The sequence below is a fragment of the Spermophilus citellus genome (assembly GCF_964194105.1).
Source record: "Spermophilus citellus genome assembly, chromosome: 9".
Lineage (NCBI taxonomy): Eukaryota > Metazoa > Chordata > Mammalia > Rodentia > Sciuridae > Spermophilus > Spermophilus citellus.
In genome coordinates, this window is record NC_138191.1 from 97,904,323 (window position 1) to 97,924,791 (window position 20,469).

Genomic DNA, 20,469 nt, shown 5'->3' on the forward strand with positions numbered 1-20,469 from the left:
AAAAAAACTGATTTCCTTTCCACCAGCTCACGTTTCCCGAGCATTGACTTTTGAGCAACAAAAGCCCAGATTTGGGCCTGTTAACAAGCATTGGAGGGCTGGGGATGTGGCTCAATCGGTAGCGCGCTCGCCTGGCATGCGTGCGGCCCGGGTTCGATCCTCAGCACCACATAGCAACAAAGATGTTGTGTCCGCCGAGAACTAAAAAATAAATATTAAAAATTCTTTCTCTCACACTCTCTCTCCTCTCTCACTCTCTCTTTAAAAAAAAAAACAAAAAAAAAAAAAAAAAAACAAGCATTGGAGCCAAGAAGATTTGGGCCAAAGTTGACTGATAGCAAAACTCATGATTTTAACTCCTAGTAATAATTTTGCCATTCTCCTTCCTGACCCTGATTATTCCCAGGATTGATGAACGTGAAAACACACAAATCTCATTTTTGCCTTCAACCCCAAATTTTCCTTTGATTTTCCCTGGAGGTTCCAAAGCTTTCAGGTAAACAGGAACCCTGGAAGTTCATTTAAAATCCTAGGAATCCAGGCTGGGTGCAGTGGCACATGCCTGTAATCCCAGCAGCTTGGGAAACTAAGGCAGGAGGATCTCAAGTTCAAAGCCAGCTTCAGCAACTTAGCAAGGTCCTGTCAATTCGGCGAGACCCTGTCTTTAAATAAAATATTTAAAAGGGCTAAGGGGCTAAGGTTGTGGCTCAGTGACAGAGTACTTGCCTTGCATATGAGGCACTGGGTTCGATCCTCAGCACCATATAAAAATAAACAAAATAAAGATATGTTGTCTATCTATAACTACAAAAAATTTAAAAATTTTAAAAAATTGACTAAAACCAACTTCATTTATGGTCTATACCTTCCCCAAGGAGTTTCAAGTTTTCAACAGACTATAAGACTTCCGAAATAGGTACTTCAGACCAATTCTGCCAAGTGTAATTGTTGTTCGGATAAGAAGACAGACTCCTTCTGCTTCCTACTCTGCCATCTTCCAGAATCCTTTTTTCCTTGTCAAATTTTTTTTTTTTTTTTTTTGTACTGGGGATTGAACTCAGGGGCAGTCAACCACTGAGCCACATCCCAGCCCTTTTTATATTTTATTTAGAGACAGGATCTCACTGAGTTGCTTAGCACTTAGCTTTGCTGAGGCTGGCTTTGAACTCTCGATTCTCCTGTTTCAGCCTCCTCAGCTGCTAGGATTACCACTGTGCACCACCACACCAGGTATCCTTGTCAAATGCTTTTGCATCAGTCATCAATATGATCAGATGTTTTTTCTTTAGCTTGTTGTTATAGCAGACTACATTGATTTCCAAAAGTTAAACCATTGAACCAGAGGGCTGAGGGATGTAGCTCTGTGGGAAAGCATTTACCTGGCGCACACACAAAGCCCCATGCTATATCACCAGCACTGGAAAAAAAAAAAAAAAAAGAGCCAGCTTTGGATATTTGAAATAAATTGCATTAGGATCCAACAGTTGTTGGATTTTATTTGCTAATGTTTTGTCAAGGATTTTTTTGGCCAGTGTTCATAAGAGATATTAGTCCGTAGTGTTCCTCTCATATAATGTCTTTTTTTTTTCTAAAGAGAGAGAGAGAGACAGAGAGAATTTTAATATTTATTTTTTTTAGTTATCGGCGGACACAACATCTTTGTTTGTATGTGGTGCTGAGGATCGAACCCGGGCCGCACTCATGCCAGGCGAGCGCGCTACCGCTTGAGCCACATCCCCAGCCCCTCATATAATGTCTTAATCTGATTTTGGTATTAAGATAATGCTGGCCTCAGAGAATGGATTATGAAGTATTGCATTCTATTATCTGGAAATGACTGTGGAGAACTGGTATTATTTCTTCCTTAAATGTGTTCCTCTGTCTTTTCTCTTTATGTCTCCATTCCCTACTTCTAGTTCTCTAACTCCTTTTTGCCCCATGCCTTCTTCCAATCTCCTTCTCCCTTCCTTCACATTCTTTAGGCCAACAGCTAGTGCAGGCATCCCCAGTCTAGCTTGGTGGGGTGGTCTCAGTCCTGAGAGTCAAGGAGGTCTCTGTAAACTGACTCAACTGCCCATCCTCGTCTCATCCGAGAATGCTCTAGCCAGAAAGAATACATGAAATGTGGAAACAGAAAGAAGATTTAATCATATTCTGTTTTAACCCTCATATATGATCCAGTAAACAGGCAACAGAAAGACACCACCCACCCTCACCATCCCAGATATGTGCCTGGCCATCCAGAGCCAAGCTCTCCCCACACCCCCAGCCTCTCTTCCAACCCTAGCAGGTGTCCAGGCCCACCTGGCTGAACTCCTCAAAATAGGGTAATCCTTTGGGAAAGGTGACAATAGCCCAACCCTTGCCCTCAGAACAGAGCCTGGCACTCATTCATTCAGTAAATATTTATTGAGTGTCTGCTATGTGCTTGGCAGTGAAGAAAACAAAGTCCATGTTCTAATGGAAACTTTTTTTTAGTAAAGAAAACAAAAATAAGTTATTTTCTAATAGTGATAAATGTCTTGAAGCAAGTATTTTCTAGTGTTCAGGCTGCAGACCTCCTTCCAACTCAAAGTTCAAGCCCTGTACTCCCAATCCTGAACTGCAGGCCCTTCTGTTGGGCTCTCTTATCTGCTGTTGTCTGCCTCTCACAAACCATTTCCTCTAAGAAGGTCAGCATCATTCAAAAGCATCATGTTCCAAAAGAAACTTATTTTCTCCCCCACCTGGCTCCATATCAATGTGGAGGAGCTGACCTAATTAATCCCCTAGGGGATTTTCTCTCTGCAGCCCTAGTGATCATATTTAACCACATGCAGCCTCCATCTCCTAGCTGAACCCAAAATGGGTGCCTGGGCAATGCAGGCCCACCAAAAACTCTTGGAATATGGATTTAGACTGATCTGTGTTGCTTGATGATGGTAAATGCTTAAATTCAAAAACCATGGAGAGAAGAAGCCAGGTGTAGTGGTGTATATACCTGTAATCCCAGTGGCTCAGGAGGCTGAAGCAGGAGGATCTCAAGTTCAAGGCCAGTCTCAGCAACTTAGTGGGGTGCTAAGCAACTTATGAGATCTGTCTCTAAATAAAATATTTAAAAGGGCTGGAGGTGTGGCTCAGTGGTTAAGTGCCCCTGGGTTCAATCTCTGGCAAAAAAAAAAAAAAAAAAAAAAAGCCATGGAGAGTTGAGGAGGCTTAGAACAGCCATGTGGAAGCTTCAGTATGAAAGGAGCCCAGGAGAAGCAGCAGGGTCAGACCATGCACCTCCAGAAAGGAGGCATCTGGCTCCTTTTATGGACTGAATATCTACCCCCGACACCCTGACAATTCATGTATTGAAGCCTAATCCCCACTGTGGTGACAGAAGATAGAGACTGAGGGAGGTAATTAGTTTGTGAGGATGGAACCCTCATGAATAGGATTATGCCCTTATAAAAGACAGAAGAGCTTGAGTTCAACCAACTCTCTGCTGTCTGCCATATGAGGCCACAGAGAGAAAATGGTGGGAAAACTTGAAGCAAGCCCTCTCAACACTGGGACTGGTAGTGCCTGGCTCTGCGACTATCTAGCTTCCCAGACTGAGAAAGAAGTATTTGTTGTTTAAACCACCCATCCCATAGTATGCTTGGCATAGCAGCCCAAACCAGGACATTTCCACTGCCCATTCTGCTCATTGTACCCTGGTACTAAACCTCTCTTACTTAAGCCACTTTAGGTAGCTTTCCCTTGTAACTGGTATTTGTAACCAAAATATCTCTGGTTGATTGTTCGCCCAGGACTCAAAACAATAGTAATCCCACTGGTTGTGGTGGGCACACACCTGTAATCCCAGAGGCTGGGGAGACTGAGGCAGGAGGATCATGAGTTCAAAGCCAGCCTCAGCAAGGGCAAGGCACTAAGCAACTCAGTGAGACCCTGTTTGTGGCTCAGTGGTTGGGCCCTGAGTGCCCCTGAGTTCAATCCCCAGTACCAAAAACAAACACACACAAAATCAGTAATCCTATTTTTGTTAAAGAGGCTGTATTAATTGGTGACAAAGAGACCCCCCCAAATAGCAGGGACTTGAAAGAGAATTTTTAGATCACCTAACAGTACAGCATGGGGCAGAACTGTTGGTGGCTTTGGGGTCTTCAACAAATAAAGGGTAGGAAGTGAGGGGACAGGGAGCATATTCACTGAACACTCTTGAGTGTTCCACTACATGGGAGCCAAACAATGCCCTGCTAGAGTCTGTAAAGGGAGTTTGGGTGGACAACGGGAGACAGAAGCTAGCAATTCACAAATATTTTTGTGAGCCAATTTATTGAGTATTAAATTGGAAGGAGCATTACATTTAGTGAGAGGTGAGACACTGGCCTCACTGTCACCCTCCATTATATTTGAGGCACAAACGCGAGGCGACTGAGGGAGGTAAGTGAATGTAGACAATGCTCGACTAATGAATGACATATTTTAAATGAAAGCATATCTATTGCATATATGTGTAAGCAAAGGTCACACATCCCATTCAATCTCCATGCCACCACGAGGTAGTCACTGTCGCTATTCCTGTTTTTCGAATCAAAGCACAGACAAAAGCTTTGCCCCAAATCACAAGGAGAAGCAGAGCTTTTCCACCACCACCCTGGGCTAAGGACAGGGGCGCTGCGTCGGCCCGTAGGTGGAGCAGTTTGCAAGGCCTCGCCCGCCGCCGGAACTACGCGTCTTCGGCGGAGCCCAGGCAGCTGCGGAGCCTAGTAGCACCTTCCCAGCCCGCGCGATGCTGCGCGCTCAGCGGCTCCTGCGCCCTTGGAGGCCCCTTGGGGTCCGCGGCTGCACCTCCGATGGGACTTCAGGGGGCCATGAAATCCAAGTGCGCGCTCTGGCGGGTCCCGACCAAGGTAAAAGCGCCGTCCCAGGGCTCGGCCGGACTGAGACAGACGATCCCCGAGCCCAGCCCTGCTGCAAAGGCCAAAGCGACGTCCCGCGCACCCGCTGCACGCGGGAAGACTACTAAGGCTTGTGGGCTCAGTGCTTTTGAGGACTGGATCTCAAATTGCCTGCCTCCCTCTTTGTGGCTCAAGGCCGGCGAGGAGGATGCCCGGATTTGACTGGGATGGGACTTTGTCGGTCTCCTCAACTCCCCATTTGATGACCTCAGTCTCTGTGAGAGGGGGGAAGAGTCGCTTAGGGATGGCATTGGGTTAAAATACCAGATCATTTTCCCAGCCAAAGATCCTGGCAAGGTTCCGGGGGGCGGAGACGGCGGAGCCAATCCCGCTCGGCGTGCGGGGACTCGGGGAAGGGAGGTGCAGGGACAGGTCGCATGTTTTCCCTGCGCGCTTATTCTTCAAACTTTTGCTTCCCTCTGAAAGTTAACAGGTTGTTAGCAGATACCACCGTTGATTGCATGTTGTGTTCGGGTTTTGTGTGTTTGTTTCGGGTGCATTCCGTGAGCTGACCGTTGTCCTTAGTCCGCTGCGCTGAGCCATCCGGGTGAGATCCTTGTGGTGGCTTTGCTTCTCTTTAATCTCATCTCCTTCCACCGATATTTGATGAACTATTTGTGTCTGAGTTTTAATCTACGCCATTAGCAGTACATTATACATCTCGTATTTCTTATTTATGCCCTGACACTGTTTTAAAAAGCTATTTTCCCACATAAATCTAGTTCCTTGCTGTTGTACACTATTCCTTATGTGCATCCGCCACTTTTGATAGACACAAGGGCCACCAGCGTCCCACTGAATCAACTTTCAGTGGTAGGATTGCTGGACCTTAGAAATACCACATATTCTCATGCTTGGTTCACTGACACTGGCAACAGTGCTTGCCTTGAGATATTTTTTATTCTTTTCCCCACTATCCAATTACAAAATTTGGGGGTTGGGGATGTGACTTAAGTGTTAGAACTTTTGCCTGGCATGCACGAGGCTCTAGGTTCATCCCCAGACCTGCACAAAACAAAACAAAAATCAGGCATAGAGGATTTAGCAATTAGAATCAGGTCTGATTACAAAATTCTGAACCATGAGGTCATCACTGATTCTTCCAGTTACTCATTGATTCATCAAACAGATTTGTACACCAGTAAGTTGGATTTTTGGACTCACATGTAAATATTGGAATCCTTTCATCTAGAAATGAATAACAAGAATCAGTCGATTAAGCCTTTGCCCCTGCCAGAGGGCTTATAGGAGGGTGAAAGTCAGGGACAGAGGAGAAAATGTGACAGAAGAGCAGGTTGAGGAGCTGGGGTTGTGGTTCAGTGGTAGGGTGCTTGCCTAGCATGTGTGAGGCACTGGGTTTGATTCTCAGCACCATATATAAATAAATAAAATAAAAACCCATTGACAACTAAAAAAATATTTTAAAAAAAGCAGGTTCATTTGCCCTCATGAGCATGCAATCAGCAAAATCTAGACTTTGAGAAACGCTACTGTTTCCTCAACAAATAACTTTTGAGAGAAGGACCAAGCTAGAGGGAGACTCAGGATTCTAATAAGTTTTTAATGGACATTAAAATTTTTAAATTAGCACTGTTTAATCTGTGTCTAAGGAATCATACTTGGGCAAGGAAACTATAAAGAAATATATGGAAGTTATTACACAAAAGTTAGAAGAGTTACTTCTGGGGGGTCAAGGAGGGAGCTATGGCTGAGTCCGGGCACATGAGGGGTTGCTGAAATGGTTGGCACAATTCCAGTTCTTGATCCTGGGTGGTGATTATAAGGGTTTTGCCTTATTTTAATTCTTTAGAGGAAGAGGTTTGGTTGTGAAAGGAAGAAAATTATGGAAGGAGCTGTGAAATTGAAGGTGCTGATTTGTGCAGGCAGGGGCTCCTGTGGTTGTCTCCTGTTCCTCATCCCATTTTGCTTTGTGGTTCACAAGCCCTTCTACTTCCTCTGAGAGGCAGAAAGAGCAAAGATTACTGTCTCCATTTTACAGCTGGAAAAATTGAGGCTGAAGTTTGTGACCTGCCCCAAGTCCCACTGATCATCAAGGGCAGAGGCTTCCCAGCACCCAGGCCTCTTGCCTTCAACCACCCTGTGGGTGAGCAGAGCCAGCTCACCCAAGGCTGCCCTGTCCCCTGCAGGAATCACTGAGATTCTGATGAACAGACCCCATGCCCGCAATGCCCTGGGAAACATCTTCGTCAGCGAGGTAAGAAAGGAGGGCGCCAAGGTGGGGCTGGGGATGGACTAGGAAGTAACTGATAGGATGCCCTCTGCAGATGCTGGATGCTCTGGCCCGGCTACGGGAGGACCAGAAAGTGCGTGTCCTGCTCTTCAGAAGTGGAGTGAAGGGTGTGTTCTGTGCAGGTGGGTCCCTCTCTGTCCCCTGCAGGGCTCCCACCAGCCTGCAGGGATATATATTTCCAGTTTACAAATGCAAATTCTAAGAGAAGTAAAATTCCTTGCCTTGGGTCACACAGCCATATGAGATAGTTTGATCTTGACCTCTCTGACACCACATTCTGTTGTTTCTGCTATCCCATGCTTTGTTCTGACCCCTCACTGAGGAAATGAAGAAACTGAATCCAAACATGTTCACAGGTCAGTGGCTAAGATGGGACTCTGCCTCTTTATTCACCCATACAATCAATCCCAGTCTGTTACAAAGCTGTCTGCTGCACCTGTTATTTGGTTCTCACAACAGAACCAGCACCATGAACTTCAGTTTCAAAGGTAGGGGAAAATGTATGCAGGCCCACAGTGAGAAATCAAGAGAGCTGAGCTGAGAACTGACTCTGGAATGGTGGTTGGGAAGGGGAAAACAGGGACCATGAGGGAGGCATGAAGAGGCTGTGAAGGGGTGGGAAGGGAGAAGCCTGATGCTCAGGAGTTTCAAGAGAATATGGCTCAGCTCTTTGGTCTGAGCTGTTAGGATCATGTGCACCTATGATCTCCCACAACCCCAGTCCCTGACAACCTATCTCTATTCTATTTTCTTCCCTATGAATTTGCCTATTCTAGATGCCTTATATAACTAGAATAATGAAATATTTTCTTTTCTGTGTATGGCTCATTTCACTTATAGCATAATGTCCTCAAGGTTCATCCATGTTGTAACTAAGTGTCAGAACTTCTGTTTACCAAACACATTCTGTTTACCAATTCATGTGCTTTTCACTTTGGGGTCAGTGTGAATAATGCCACATGTGAGCACTGCTATGCAAGTATCTGGGTGAGTTCCTATTTTCAACTCCTTGGAGTGTTGATGTAGGACTGGAATTGTAACTTTATTTATTTATTGTGATACCAGGGATTTAGCTCAGGGGTGTTCTACTATTGAACCACATCTCCATCCCTTTTTATTTGGAGACAGGATCTTGCTAAGTTGCCCAGGCTGGCCTTGAACTCATGATTCTTCTGCCTCAGCCTCCCAGATAGCTGGGATTTACAGGATGTGCTACTACACTCAAGTTTTGAGAAGCCACCAAACTGTTTTCCAAAATAGCTACATCTTTTACATTACCCCCACCAGTATTCTAGGGTTCCAGTTTCTCCACATCCATGCCAACACTATTTCTTAAATAATAACCATCCTAATGTATAGGAAGTAGTATGTCACTGTGGTTTTGACTTGCATCTCTCTAAAGACAGATGGTGGTGAGCATCTTTATGTATGCTATTGACCATCTGCATATCTTCTCTGGAGAAATGTGTATTCAAGTCCTTTACCTACTTTGAATCAGTTTTTTTTTTGTTCTGGATTTGTAGGGGTTCTTTATATATCTTAGGTAATAATTTGTATGTGTGTGTGTGTGGAGAGAGAGAGAGAGACAGACAGACATATGCCAGGTATCATACCCAAGGCTACACACAGCTAAACAAACTCTCTCTTCTGATCCACACCCCAAGCCCTGTTGTTAATACTTTATCAGATATATGATTTGCAAATATTTTCTCCCATTCTATGGATCATCTTTGCACTCTCTTGTCTTTTGATGCACAAGAGTTATTTTATTTGATGAAGTCTAATTCGTTTTGTTGTTGTTGTTTTGTTTTTGGTTTTTTTGGTACCAGGAATTGTACCTAGGGGTGCTTCATCACTGAGCTACATCCCCAGACCTTTCAATTTTTTGAGACAGGTTCTAAGTTGTTGAAGCTGGCCTTGAACTTGCAATCCCCTTGCCTCAGCTTCCAGAATCGCTGGGGTTACAGGCATTTACCACTGCACTGGCCTCATTTGTCTTTTTGCTGTGGTTGTTGCATCTCTCCTTTTTCAGCACTCCTCTTTCTCCTTCTGGCTTCCTTGACTGTGTTTCCTGGTGTTTCTCCTTCTTCTCTGGCTGCTTCACCTCAAGACTCCTTTGCTGGATCTTTTAGCCACCTAAAGGATTAGGGTTAGATTCCATAACAAGCCATTTTCCCAAGGGATGACACCAAACCCTCGCCATCTGCAGGTGCGGACCTGAAGGAGCGGGAGCAGATGAGTGCAGCAGAGGTGGGGGTCTTTGTCCAGCGACTCCGAGGCTTGATGAATGACATTGGTGAGATCTGGGAGTGGGGTCCAGGGTTGGAAACTTCTGATGCCAGCCCCTCCTCACCCACCCTCTAAAGAGAATACATGTATAGACAGATGACTCTTAAGGTTTGGGTATGGACACAAGAAATTCTATAAGAGGGTGCAGAGAGCATTCCTACCCCAGGGGGGACCCTGACTCTTCTGCCTTTGTGCTCCATTCTATTGACCACTCTTAGGGTTCAAGTCTAGCCATTCCAAGGAGTCAAGTTCACCAAACAGGCCTTCAGGCTTTGACAGTTGCAGGAATCTTTGCCAGGAATACCCTTTCTTAGGTTCCTGAACTTTCACTCTCCTTCAAGGTCTCCATGCTTCCTCCTTCAGGATGCCTTCCTGACCCACCCTCCAAGATTTTTTTATTGGAGCACCAGGTTACCATTGTCTTTTTGTCCATTTGCCTTCCCCATTAGACTGAGCCCCATGGGGACAGGGGTCACATCTTCAGGTCTGGGTTCCCAGCACCTAGCATAGGGCTTGGCACACAGAAAGGCTGGGGCACAGTCAGCCCATCTCCCACTCGCATCTCCATTCCCTGTTTCCCTTCCCCATGGCAAAACTGACTTCTCAGTTAACCTGGCTGAGGTACCAAGGGAGGTCTCCAAACCTAGGGCTAGTGAGTCCCTTATTCCAACTAGCTTGCCCCTCACCAGAGGTGGGTGTCTGTCTTGGTCCTGACCCTTCTTCATCTCCACAGCAGCCTTCCCAGCACCCACCATTGCAGCTATGGATGGGTTTGCCTTGGGCGGGGGCCTGGAGCTTGCCCTGGCCTGTGACCTCCGAGTGGCAGGTAATGGGCAGGGGGTGAAGAGGGGAGGGTTAGTGAAACAGGATGTTGGGGTTCTGTAGTCAGCCTCTGCTCTTGGCCTTCCAAGAGAAAAGCTGAAGGAGGGTAGGGGGAGACACAGAGGGAACACAAGCCTTTACCTATGAGAACTGCTTCCCTCAGTATGATCACACAGACGTCAGAGCAACTGATGACAGGACAGCAAAAAGAACATGGAGAAGGGAAGCCAAGGAGGGCAGAGATCATGTTCAACCTTCCAGTTCTGTCCAAGTCAGATTATTTACCTTTGATTGAGCCAAGAGGCAGTTGGTCACTGGCCCAGCTAGTTGCAAGGTGACTGAGCAGAATATTGATTGCCCTTAGATTCACTGTTGGCACTACTTGTTCTGCAGTTGAGCCTGGAGGAAGGGGAAGAAGATAACTGATGGGGTTTTTTTTGTTTGTTTGTTGTTTTGCGATACTGAGGATTGAACCCAGGCCTTGCACATGCTAAGAAAGTGCTCTATTACTGAGCTACATCCCCACATTCCCAGCCCTCAGCTGATGGCTTTACAAGGTCGCTGACTTGTTAGTGAAGTGCCATTCTTGGAGGTAGTAAGTATGTGGTGGTACCTTTCCCCCAAGCTTTTCCTGTTACTCCAGGCACAGCATTCAAAAATACGTAGCTCCAGGCATGAAGGTGGCTTCTGTCTACACCAAGTATGTCAAAGAATTGACCAGGTAGTGTGGCACTAAGTACCAGACCATAGCCCCAATTTTGCTTCTCACATGTTTCAGGCAATTAATTCACAGGGTTTCTGTGATGACAAGAGATTAAGAGTGGGAAACTCCCCCAAAGCAGTGACACGGCCAGTTCGTTCTGCCCACACTGCATGGGTCAGATGCTCTGTGCTGGGGGAGTTCAGGAGAGGCCTGTATGTGGATCAAATAAAGCTTCTCAGGGGAAGCAGAACTTAGGAAGAGGACCATCAGGGAGATTTCAGACTGTGACCAAAAAAAAAAAAAAAAAAAATGCTGGGAGGTATAACCATGATTGGAACAGAATCCATCAACACTCTAGGACAGGCCAGAGCCAAGGGTCCATAGGACAGAGAATCCACTAAGACAGAGGAGGTATCAGGCATCTTCTTGAAAGAAGAACACCTGTTCTTCTTTCAAGCCATTACACTCTGAATCAGGCAGAAGAGGAACAGTCACCTTTTCTTTCCATCATTGAAGCTCAGGAAGGCAGAGACTTGCTGGTGACTCACAACTACACAGAGGGTGGTGAGATGTGGGACTGGGTCTCTGGACTTCCAGGTTAGGGCTCTTCCAGAGGCAGAGTCTGAGTAAGCATGGGTGTGCCCACATGAGGAGAGAAGTGGCTGAAGGGGTGAGGAGACCAAAGCAGGAGTCTCTTCTCCACAGGAATTTGCAATGGAGGATGGGATTGGGAGGGAGTACTTTACTCACCTCTATTTAAACAGCTTCCTCTGCAATCATGGGACTGATTGAGACCACTCGAGGGCTCCTCCCAGGGGCAGGTAATCTTGCCTACAGCCTTAACCTTCTCTCTGCCCAGTTACACCATCAGAGCCCTTCCCTGCCTGCTTTCCTAGTTTACCCTGGGCCCTGTCCTCCCATCCTACCTCAATCTGCAACTCTGAGAAGTCCAGGCAATTACCAGGATGGGGCTTCCCTGGGTTCCCCCTTCTCAACCTCACTTACCCTCCATCCTGGCAGGAGGGACTCAGAGGCTGCCCCGCTGCTTGGGGGTGGCCCTGGCGAAGGAGCTCATCTTCACAGGCCGACGTCTGAGTGGCGTACAGGCCCACGCACTGGGACTAGTGAATCACACCGTGGACCAGAACAAGGAAGGTGATGCTGCCTACCATCGGGCACTAGCACTGGCTCAGGAGATTCTACCCCAGGTGTGTAGACAGCCAAGCACAGGCTGAAAGGACATTGGAGGCCCCAAGGGCAAAGGTATTCCTTGGGGCTGCACAACATCCATTTACTCAAAGACATAAAATGAACCCTCTTTGGAGTTTTCCCACTCTTTCAGTAAACAAATCAAAGCAAATTTTAATTTTGAATTAAAAGAAAAATTGAATTCTTTAGGGCTGAAATCCAGTGTACTCAAAACCATTAGAATAGCACTGTCCATATCTGATGATGGCAATGCTGCCCATCTCTGCTGTCCAGGATGGCAGAAGAGTCAAACTAATTTATTTAAATCAAAAAACTTAGCTCCTCACACTAGCTACATTCTCAAGGCAAGTGGCCAGTGGCTATTGTATAATACAAAACAGCCTTTAAGTATCCCCAAAGACTGAAAAAGCAAGATTCTTAAGTGGATGCAAAACTACCATGTGCCATGTTTCCTGCCACACTGCAGGACATGTGTTAAGACTCATTAATTTCCTAAAATCTTCAAGGTAATGGAGGTGTGGCTCAATGGTGGAGTGCTTAGCATACACAAGATCCTGGGTTTGATCTCCACCATAGCAAAATAAATAAAAATAAAATCCTACAATAGTCTCTGGAGATAGTTTCCCAAAGGGTTTAGAACTGCTTCTTAGGGAACAGATTTAGGCCTGGCCCAGAATCAACCCTACCAGCTGCAGGGCCAAAGTTCCAGTAAGGATACCCAGGATCTGGCTGGCTAGGGTACCCAAGGCCCTGAGAAGCTCTGCTGGCTTTTCACTAAGTGGGACAGACAGGAGGCATGAGGGGGAAGAGGGGTAGGGTGGGATGGATAAGGTCTCAAGTTTCCATATTCATAAAAGCTGCTAAAATGTAGTTAGGTTTAAATAATTTAAAATAATATTGATGCAGCCTGGACAAAGTACCTTTAATCTGTCAGACACAATGTTAGGTACTTTAATACAGTGTCTCAATTAAATATAACAAAACAGTAGAGTTAATTATTATTTTTGAGAAAATAGACACAGAAAGATTAAGTGATTTGCTCATTAAGGTCACAAAAAGTGATTGCAATATCAGAAAAAAAAGCAAACACTGGTATTTGGGTATTTATTTTTCATGAAACATAATATTAAAAACTCATGACTTTAAGAATGCAAAACATACAAAATTTTAAAAACTTTAAACCAAATATATAATCCATTTCAAATACAAAAACTTTACAAACATTACAAAGCAGTTAAAATATAAACCTGTAAAAATGTGAGCCATACCACTAACAGAGATCATTTCAATAACCATAAGTAGTGTTTTGTTTTGAAAAAAAGAGAAACAGAAAATAATTCCCTGTAAACTGAAATAATCCTCTTTTATAACTGAGATTTTTTAAAATTTGGGTATTAGGGACTATCTACTTTTGGAATTGACAATGACTTGCATTTAAAACAGAATTTCACCCGGCACAGTGGTGCACACCTGTAATCCCAGTGACTTGGGAGGCGGAGGCGGAGAATTGCAAGTTCAAAGCCAGCCTCAGCAACTTATTGAGGCCCTAAGCAATTTAGCAAGACCCTGTCTCAAAATAAAGAATAACTAAAAAGGCTGGGGATGTGGCTCCATGGTTGAGCACCCCTGGATTAAATCCCCAGTAGCTTCCCGCAAAATTGAATTTCATTTTCATTTTTAGTGTGAGGGGTGTTTCCACTATATTAAATGGAGATTCTGGTGACCTTTCCTGGACCACTTTAATGCTATAAGGTTCTTATTACTTTTGGTCAGAAAGTCTTCGAATTCATACAGAGTTCAGAATGACTCCAAGGAGTGGCTGGCAGCAGATTCCATTGAGAGCATCAAACTAGCTAGATTCATAGACTGTGTATAGTGCCTTTTTGTATAAACTGGGTAACAGAAGCTCAAGATGATTTATATTTCCATGTATACTGAAACAATGGCAGCATACTAATAAAAATTATTGATTATTTGAATACTTAAAAGTAGTTCTGCTCAGTGGCTCAGGAGGCTAAGACAGGAGGATTGTGAGTTCAAAGCCAGCCTCAGCAAAAAATGAGAAGCTAATTAATAAGCAACTCAGTGAGACCCTGTCTCTAAATAAATTTTAAAAATGGGGCTGGGATGTGGCTCAGTGGTCAAGTGCCCCTGAGTTTATTCCCTGGTATCAAAAAAGAAAACAGTAGTTCTGTAAACCAAAACATCAGCTTACCAAAACATAGTAACTATAGTCATGAATTCCACATCTGGGACCTTCTTGAGGGGGCGGGGTTTTCAGGGAAACAATCTTCAACTTGCATTTATGTTACTGGAAATTCAGAATGAACTTTTCCCAGAGCTGGACATGGTGGTACACACCTATTATCTCAGCAACTCAGGAGGCTAAGGCAGGAGGATTGCAAGATCAAGTCCAGCTTGGGCATCTCAAAATTTAAAAGTTTAAAAAGGCCTAGGAATGTAATTCAGTGAGAGAGCACTTGCCTAACACGTGTGAGGCCCTGGGTTCAATTTCCAATAAGGGTGGATAGTAGTGGATGGTGGAGGTGATACAGGTTTCCCAGATGGGGAGAGTGCCAAGGTCAGTGTGATAGATGGTTGAGTTTAAACTATTAATACTGTAAATGCAAATGCATTCTACTGTAAAATAAATAAATAAATTTTAAAAATAATACTGTAAAGGCAAGGTTCCTATCTCTACACTTGAATTTCCCCCTTAAGTAGCAAATATACATTATAATTTGAATAAGGGATTTGGATATGTTTTCTATTTGAACATCAAACATGTTAAATGTTAACTAATTTGTTTTTTTGTTTTGATATTAGGGAGCAAACTTAGGGCCTCACCATATCAGGCAAGCACACTACCACTGAACCACTCATTATATATCACCAGCCACCTGACCCCCACCCCTTTTTACTGAGACAAGTTTTTTTTTGTTTTAATTGAACCCGGGGACACTTTAACAACTGAGCCACATCCCAAGCTCTTTTTATTTTTTGAGACAGTCTCATGAAGTTGTTTAGGTCTTTGTTAAATTGCTGAGGTTAGCTTTGAACTTGCAATCCTTCTGCCTCAGCCTCCCATGCCATTGGGATTACAGCCATGTGCCACACTACCAACCCATTGAGAGGTTCTTGCAAGGTTGCCCAGGCTGGCCTCAAACTTGGAATTCTTCTGCCTCAACCTCCTGAGTAGCTGGGATTACAAGTTTGCACTACTGTGCCTGGCTTTTACTTTCTTTAGTGAAAGATGTTTCTTTATTGTGTAGTTACCAACATAACAACATATTCATGGCAAACAAAGAGAACAGAGGAATAAGAAGGACATAAAGTAAAAGTCAGAAAATGGAAACAGTGGCGTTTGCAGTTGCTGAGATGAGGGGGATAGAGGAAGGAAGCAGGAGTCCGATGACTCACTAGATAAATGTAACTACATGCTTCACTTCCCTGGGTCTCCATTTCATTTCTGTAAAATGGGGGACTAATGAAGACACCAGACTGGAAGATGGGTAGCACTATTTGACAAGTCTGTGGATAAGAAAGCACTTTATAAACTGTGGGATGTTGTACACATTGGAAGGATGGATTGAATGACAAAAAAACCCAGCCAGTTGGGATGGGGAAGGTCAGAATCAGAGTCTACTTCCTTCATTGTAGAAAAGGAAGTTCAACCTAAGAGGCAGGTCTAATGCTATGAAGTACAATTTGACAATAGAATTGCCCAAGCTAGGACTAGACCCAAATGTCTAGACCCAAAACTCATACCTTACAATAAAGTTGTTACTCCCTTCAAGTCAAACCTTTCAGCACTGATCCTCCCTCAACCACTGTTTTCTGTTTCCTAGGCCCCCATTGCTGTGCGGCTAGGCAAGGTAGCCATTGACCGAGGAATGGAGGTAAGATTCCAACAGGTCAGGACTTGAGTTGTTAAAGTTAATTGTGACTGGGATGCAGTACTTTCCCCATCCTTACAGCCAGACAACACAGCTGAAAAGAACTCAGGAAGTGAACTCATCTAACAAACTCCCAGCCTGACCCCTCTCTGTGTGTGCTTCAGTTTACCCATCTACAAAATGGCAAGTTTGGCCAGACAATATTCTTGGTTACATTTTATCCTCAACTCTCTCCTTTGGAGAGGAGAGGAAATTGAGGTTCAGAAAATGTAAACAGAAGAAGTAAAGAATAAGAACCTGGATCTGTGTGGCTCCTAATCCAAGTTCTTGGGTTTGTGCCGGCAGTATCTGGCTGCAAGTGCAGCGCTCAGCGTGATGCACTGGGTGCAGCTAATCCATTCCTAGAAACCAATTCACTTACACTGAATCCAGGCCTCAGCTGGGAAGTGGGAAACAGAGATGAAATATGGTCACTACCCACTAGGTGGGGAAGGAAAATATATAGACAGAAATCACTAATGGAACGTTATGGCACTGAGAAGACACCCCAGAAAGGTTAGGGTGAGGCTATCCATAGCTTAGTCACATGCTGTTAAACTCGATGAAAAGCAAATAAGAATATCCAATTTCCCTACACACTAATCAACAGTCCAAGTGCTTTCTAACAGCCACATGTGGTTAGTGGCTACTACACTGGGCAATACTGGGTTTAAGAATGTTTTCTAGAATTGGGCCTTGGAAAGGATAAGAATTTCAGAGAAAGGTTAAAGCATGAACAAAGGCACAGAGGTGTATAATTAAGCAGCTTGACTCTGGTGGAGTGAGGACACAACAATTTAGCCTGGAAGCAGAGAGGGGCTCAGGTTTGGTGCTGGACCACGTGAGTCCAAAGCCCTGCTCTTCCACAAACTATTATCATTGGGACCTTTCTACTACTGCCTTACATTTCTCATCTGAGTAACAGCCATAATGGCCCTTGTTGTGAAAAGTAAGTAAGTCAACACATGTAGTATTTTTAGGACAGTACAGGTCAGTGGACAAGAGAGGATAGAGAATGTACCAGGTCAAGGCCTGGGGCTCCTTCCTAAGGGAAGAAGCCAACAGTTAACTCCTAGGGGTGACAGGGTGAGGGTAGGGGCATAGTGAGGTGGCCAGGAAGGAAGAAAGGACTCTGGCTTGACTGTGTAGCTCTTGTTCCCCCTTCTTTGAAGAACCGTCAACCCTCCCCATGGTTCTCAGCCCCCATTTCTCTCAGCACTGTTTTGCCACTGTTATAAATGGTATTCCTTCTCCAGATAGAGAGTTCCCTCTACTCCCAGAGGCTGGTGTCCGCAGTAGAGTGGGCTGGCTCTCAGTGCATGTGGATGGAGCTGGACAAAGCCAGGCTGATCCAGCAAGCACTTCTTTCTTTCAGGTGGACATCGCATCAGGGATGGCCATTGAAGGGATGTGTTATGCCCAGGTATGTGTCTGTTGCTAGTCCACAAACACTTGTTAGCGGACGGTGGGCCAGACTAGGGAGCCTTGGGTGATACATGACGAAGCAAGAAGCCCAAACAGTCTGACTCTAAGGTATTTCCAGGGAAACCCCTTAAGACTGTTTGTTCAACTACCTAATGGTGGTACATTCTGCCCAGTTAGTGCCCATAGAATTATAAGAGACCACACAGGGGCTGGGGTTGTGGCTCAGAGGTAGAGCGCTTGCCTGGCATGTGTGAGGCACTGGGTTCGATCCTCAGCACCGCATATAAAGAAATAAAATAAAGATCCATTAACAACTAAAAACTATTAATAAGAGAGAAAGAGAGAGCGCACGCGACCACACAGGTACTTGACAAAGAGAAAGAATGGTTTCTGCTGTCCCTATACCAGTCACCACTATAGGGGCAAGGCTGGAGTTAGGGTGTCAGGCTTGGTTAAAACCTACAGACTGTGCCCAATGCAGGGGCTATAAACCTGAGCCTGACCTATTTGGCTTGACTCTTGGGTGAGTAAAATATGCTGATTTTCAGGAAAATATCAAAATCCTCTGAAACAGGGTGTTGGGACTGGTATAACCTAGTGAGAATTATACTGCTAGACTTCTTGCTGCAAGCAGCCTCCTCACAGTGCTACAAGACGTGGTGACCTCTCTGCAGGCATGTGCATAGTGCACAAGAGGTGCCCATGGTGGGCAGGCACAGGTGCCAGAGGCTGCCCTGTCTTCTCCAGGAGACCAGGAATCCAAGATCCAAGTACAGAAATAATGGAAACATTTGGACCCTGGCCTTATTATGGGTGGACAGGCTTAAACAGCTGTTTGGCCTCTGGCTCTGCTTCCCCAAAACTAATATTCTATACACTGTTGCAGAATATCCCAACCCAGGACCGGCTGGAGGGCATGGCAGCCTTCAGGGAGAAAAGGCCCCCAGAGTTTGTTGGCAAATGACATATTAACCTTAAGTATAGGAAATGCATGCCTTGAGCAAGATCCAGATGGAAAGTTTGCAGCAGGATGACCCTCATCACTTCACCTCTTTGGCCTTCAGTTTCTTCACAAGGATGATGATGGACATAAAATGGCTAGGGTTGTGCCTGATACCAAGGTGCTAATCACGTGTCTACTGCCACCTTCCTTATTACTCACATTGGCTACATAATCATTAGTATCGGATTTACTTTGGAGAATCCCTGGCTTTCAGTGATCACGTACTTACTAGAGTCAGCAACGGGTTTTAAGAAGGCCCTCGTTTTTTCCTCTGGAAAAGAAAGAATAAATAAATCCTAGTATTGATTGAACACTGTATCAGGAGTTAGACTGCCAATTCCAGCTTGGACACTTTCTTGCTATATGACCTTGGACAAACCGTTTAGCCTCTATAGGCTTCAGCTTCCTTTTCTATAAAATGAATCTGTTGTGAAGATTTAAAAACCCTCATGTTCAGGGCTGGGATTGTGGCTCAGTGGCACTTGCCTAGCATGTGTGGGGCACTGGGTTCAATTCTCAGCACCACATAAAAATAAATAAAAATAAAGGTACTGTTGTTTATTTACAACTAAAAAAATTTTTTGTAAAAACCCTCATATTCAAAATATATGTTGTAATACTTGGTGAGAACAAGTGAAATCACTGCTCTGAAAGCATTTTATAAACTACAGAATGACACGAAGACTTTTCCGGGCCTTCAGTAGCACAGAGAAGAGAGCAGTTAATTCTGATGAACAGAAGGGAAAGTTGGGAAATGAGCAGGCAACCATGGAAGATGAGCCTGGAGGAGTAACAGGCATTTGAATAAGAGGAAGGCTGAGGGCTGGGGATATAGCTCAGTGGTAAAGCATTTGCATAGTAAGCACAAGGCCCTGGATTGAAACCCCAGTACAGGGTGGAGGTAAAAAACCATTAAGAAGGTTGATGGGAACAGCATGGGCAAAGGTGAGCAAGAGGATAACACACTTGGAAAATAAAGGGGTTCGGGGGACCTAGTATTCATGAATCCACACTAGTCTCAATACCCTTCTCCTCCTCTTCTAACAAGGTGACCTCATGGTCATCCTATAACTGGCTGAGCATTCTTAGCACATACTCTGGCCTAGAGTCACTAAACACTGGCAGGGACACATACCACTAACAGTGCTACTTGCTGCTAAATACAAATGTGCCAAGGTTATGTGTGTGTCCTGGTACGAAGAACAGCACAGAGGAGTTGAATCCTTAGAATCAGCACCAGCCTCACCAGGTGAATGACCACTCAGGAAAGTAACAACCTTTCTGAACTTCCTTTTTCTCATGTGTTAAGTGAGGAGAATAATTTATGTACCCCAGAAAATGGCTGTGAAAGAGACAAAACTGGAAGGGTATCTGGTGCACAGTTGGATCTCAAAAGATACTGGTTCCCGGGCTGGGGATGTGGCTCAAGCGGTAGCGCACTTGCCTGACATGCATGTGGCCGGGGTTCGATCCTCAGCACCAATACAAACAAAGATGTTGTGTCCGCCGAAAACTAAAAAATAAATATTAAAAAATTCTAAAAAAAAAAAAAAAGATACTGGTTCCCATGACACATCCTTTAGCAAAAGTTAGCATCTAATAACACAATGTTCCAAGGTACTGGAAACTAGATCAAGAAACTCGAAGACTGGGGCTGGGGATGTGGCTCAAGCGGTAGCGCGCTCGCCTGGCATGCGTGCGGCCCGGGTTCGATCCTCAGCACCACATACCAACAAAGATGTTGTCTCCGCCGAGAACTAAAAAAAATAAATAAATAAATAAATATTAAAAATTCTCTCTCATTCTCTTTAAAAAAAAAAAAACCGCAGCTCCTCCACTCTGGCTGGGATTTAACCCATTATATATAAAAAAAAAAAAAAAAAAAGAAAAAAGAAACTCGAAGA

At 44.6% G+C, this 20,469-nt stretch overlaps 1 protein-coding gene across 15 annotated transcripts in view; it reads left to right on the forward strand.

The window, feature by feature from the left end:
• Positions 1–4,495: 4,495 nt before the first annotated feature.
• Positions 4,496–20,469, forward strand: part of ECHDC2 (enoyl-CoA hydratase domain containing 2) — an 88,762-nt gene continuing 72,788 nt past the window's right edge. For 2 of the 15 annotated variants that reach the window (XR_014023481.1, XM_081305702.1), the window contains exons 1-10: positions 4,602–4,880; positions 7,076–7,143; positions 7,214–7,301; positions 7,536–7,667; positions 9,389–9,475; positions 10,202–10,294; positions 11,758–11,814; positions 12,014–12,201; positions 16,051–16,101; positions 17,513–17,560. Coding sequence is in view for 14 of the 15 variants with exons in the window: in XM_081305702.1 (XP_081161828.1) it covers positions 4,760–4,880; positions 7,076–7,143; positions 7,214–7,301; positions 7,536–7,667; positions 9,389–9,475; positions 10,202–10,294; positions 11,758–11,814; positions 12,014–12,201; positions 16,051–16,101; positions 17,513–17,560 (933 nt within the window). In the remaining variant the exon portion in view is untranslated. Of the gene's footprint in view, positions 4,881–4,903; positions 5,146–5,184; positions 5,362–6,927; positions 7,144–7,213; positions 7,302–7,535; positions 7,668–9,388; positions 9,476–10,201; positions 10,295–11,757; positions 11,815–12,013; positions 12,202–16,050; positions 16,102–17,512; positions 17,561–18,448; positions 19,143–20,469 lie in introns of those variants that run through there. The other 13 variants (XM_081305699.1, XM_081305698.1, XM_081305691.1 and 10 more) reach the window with 13 other exon arrangements.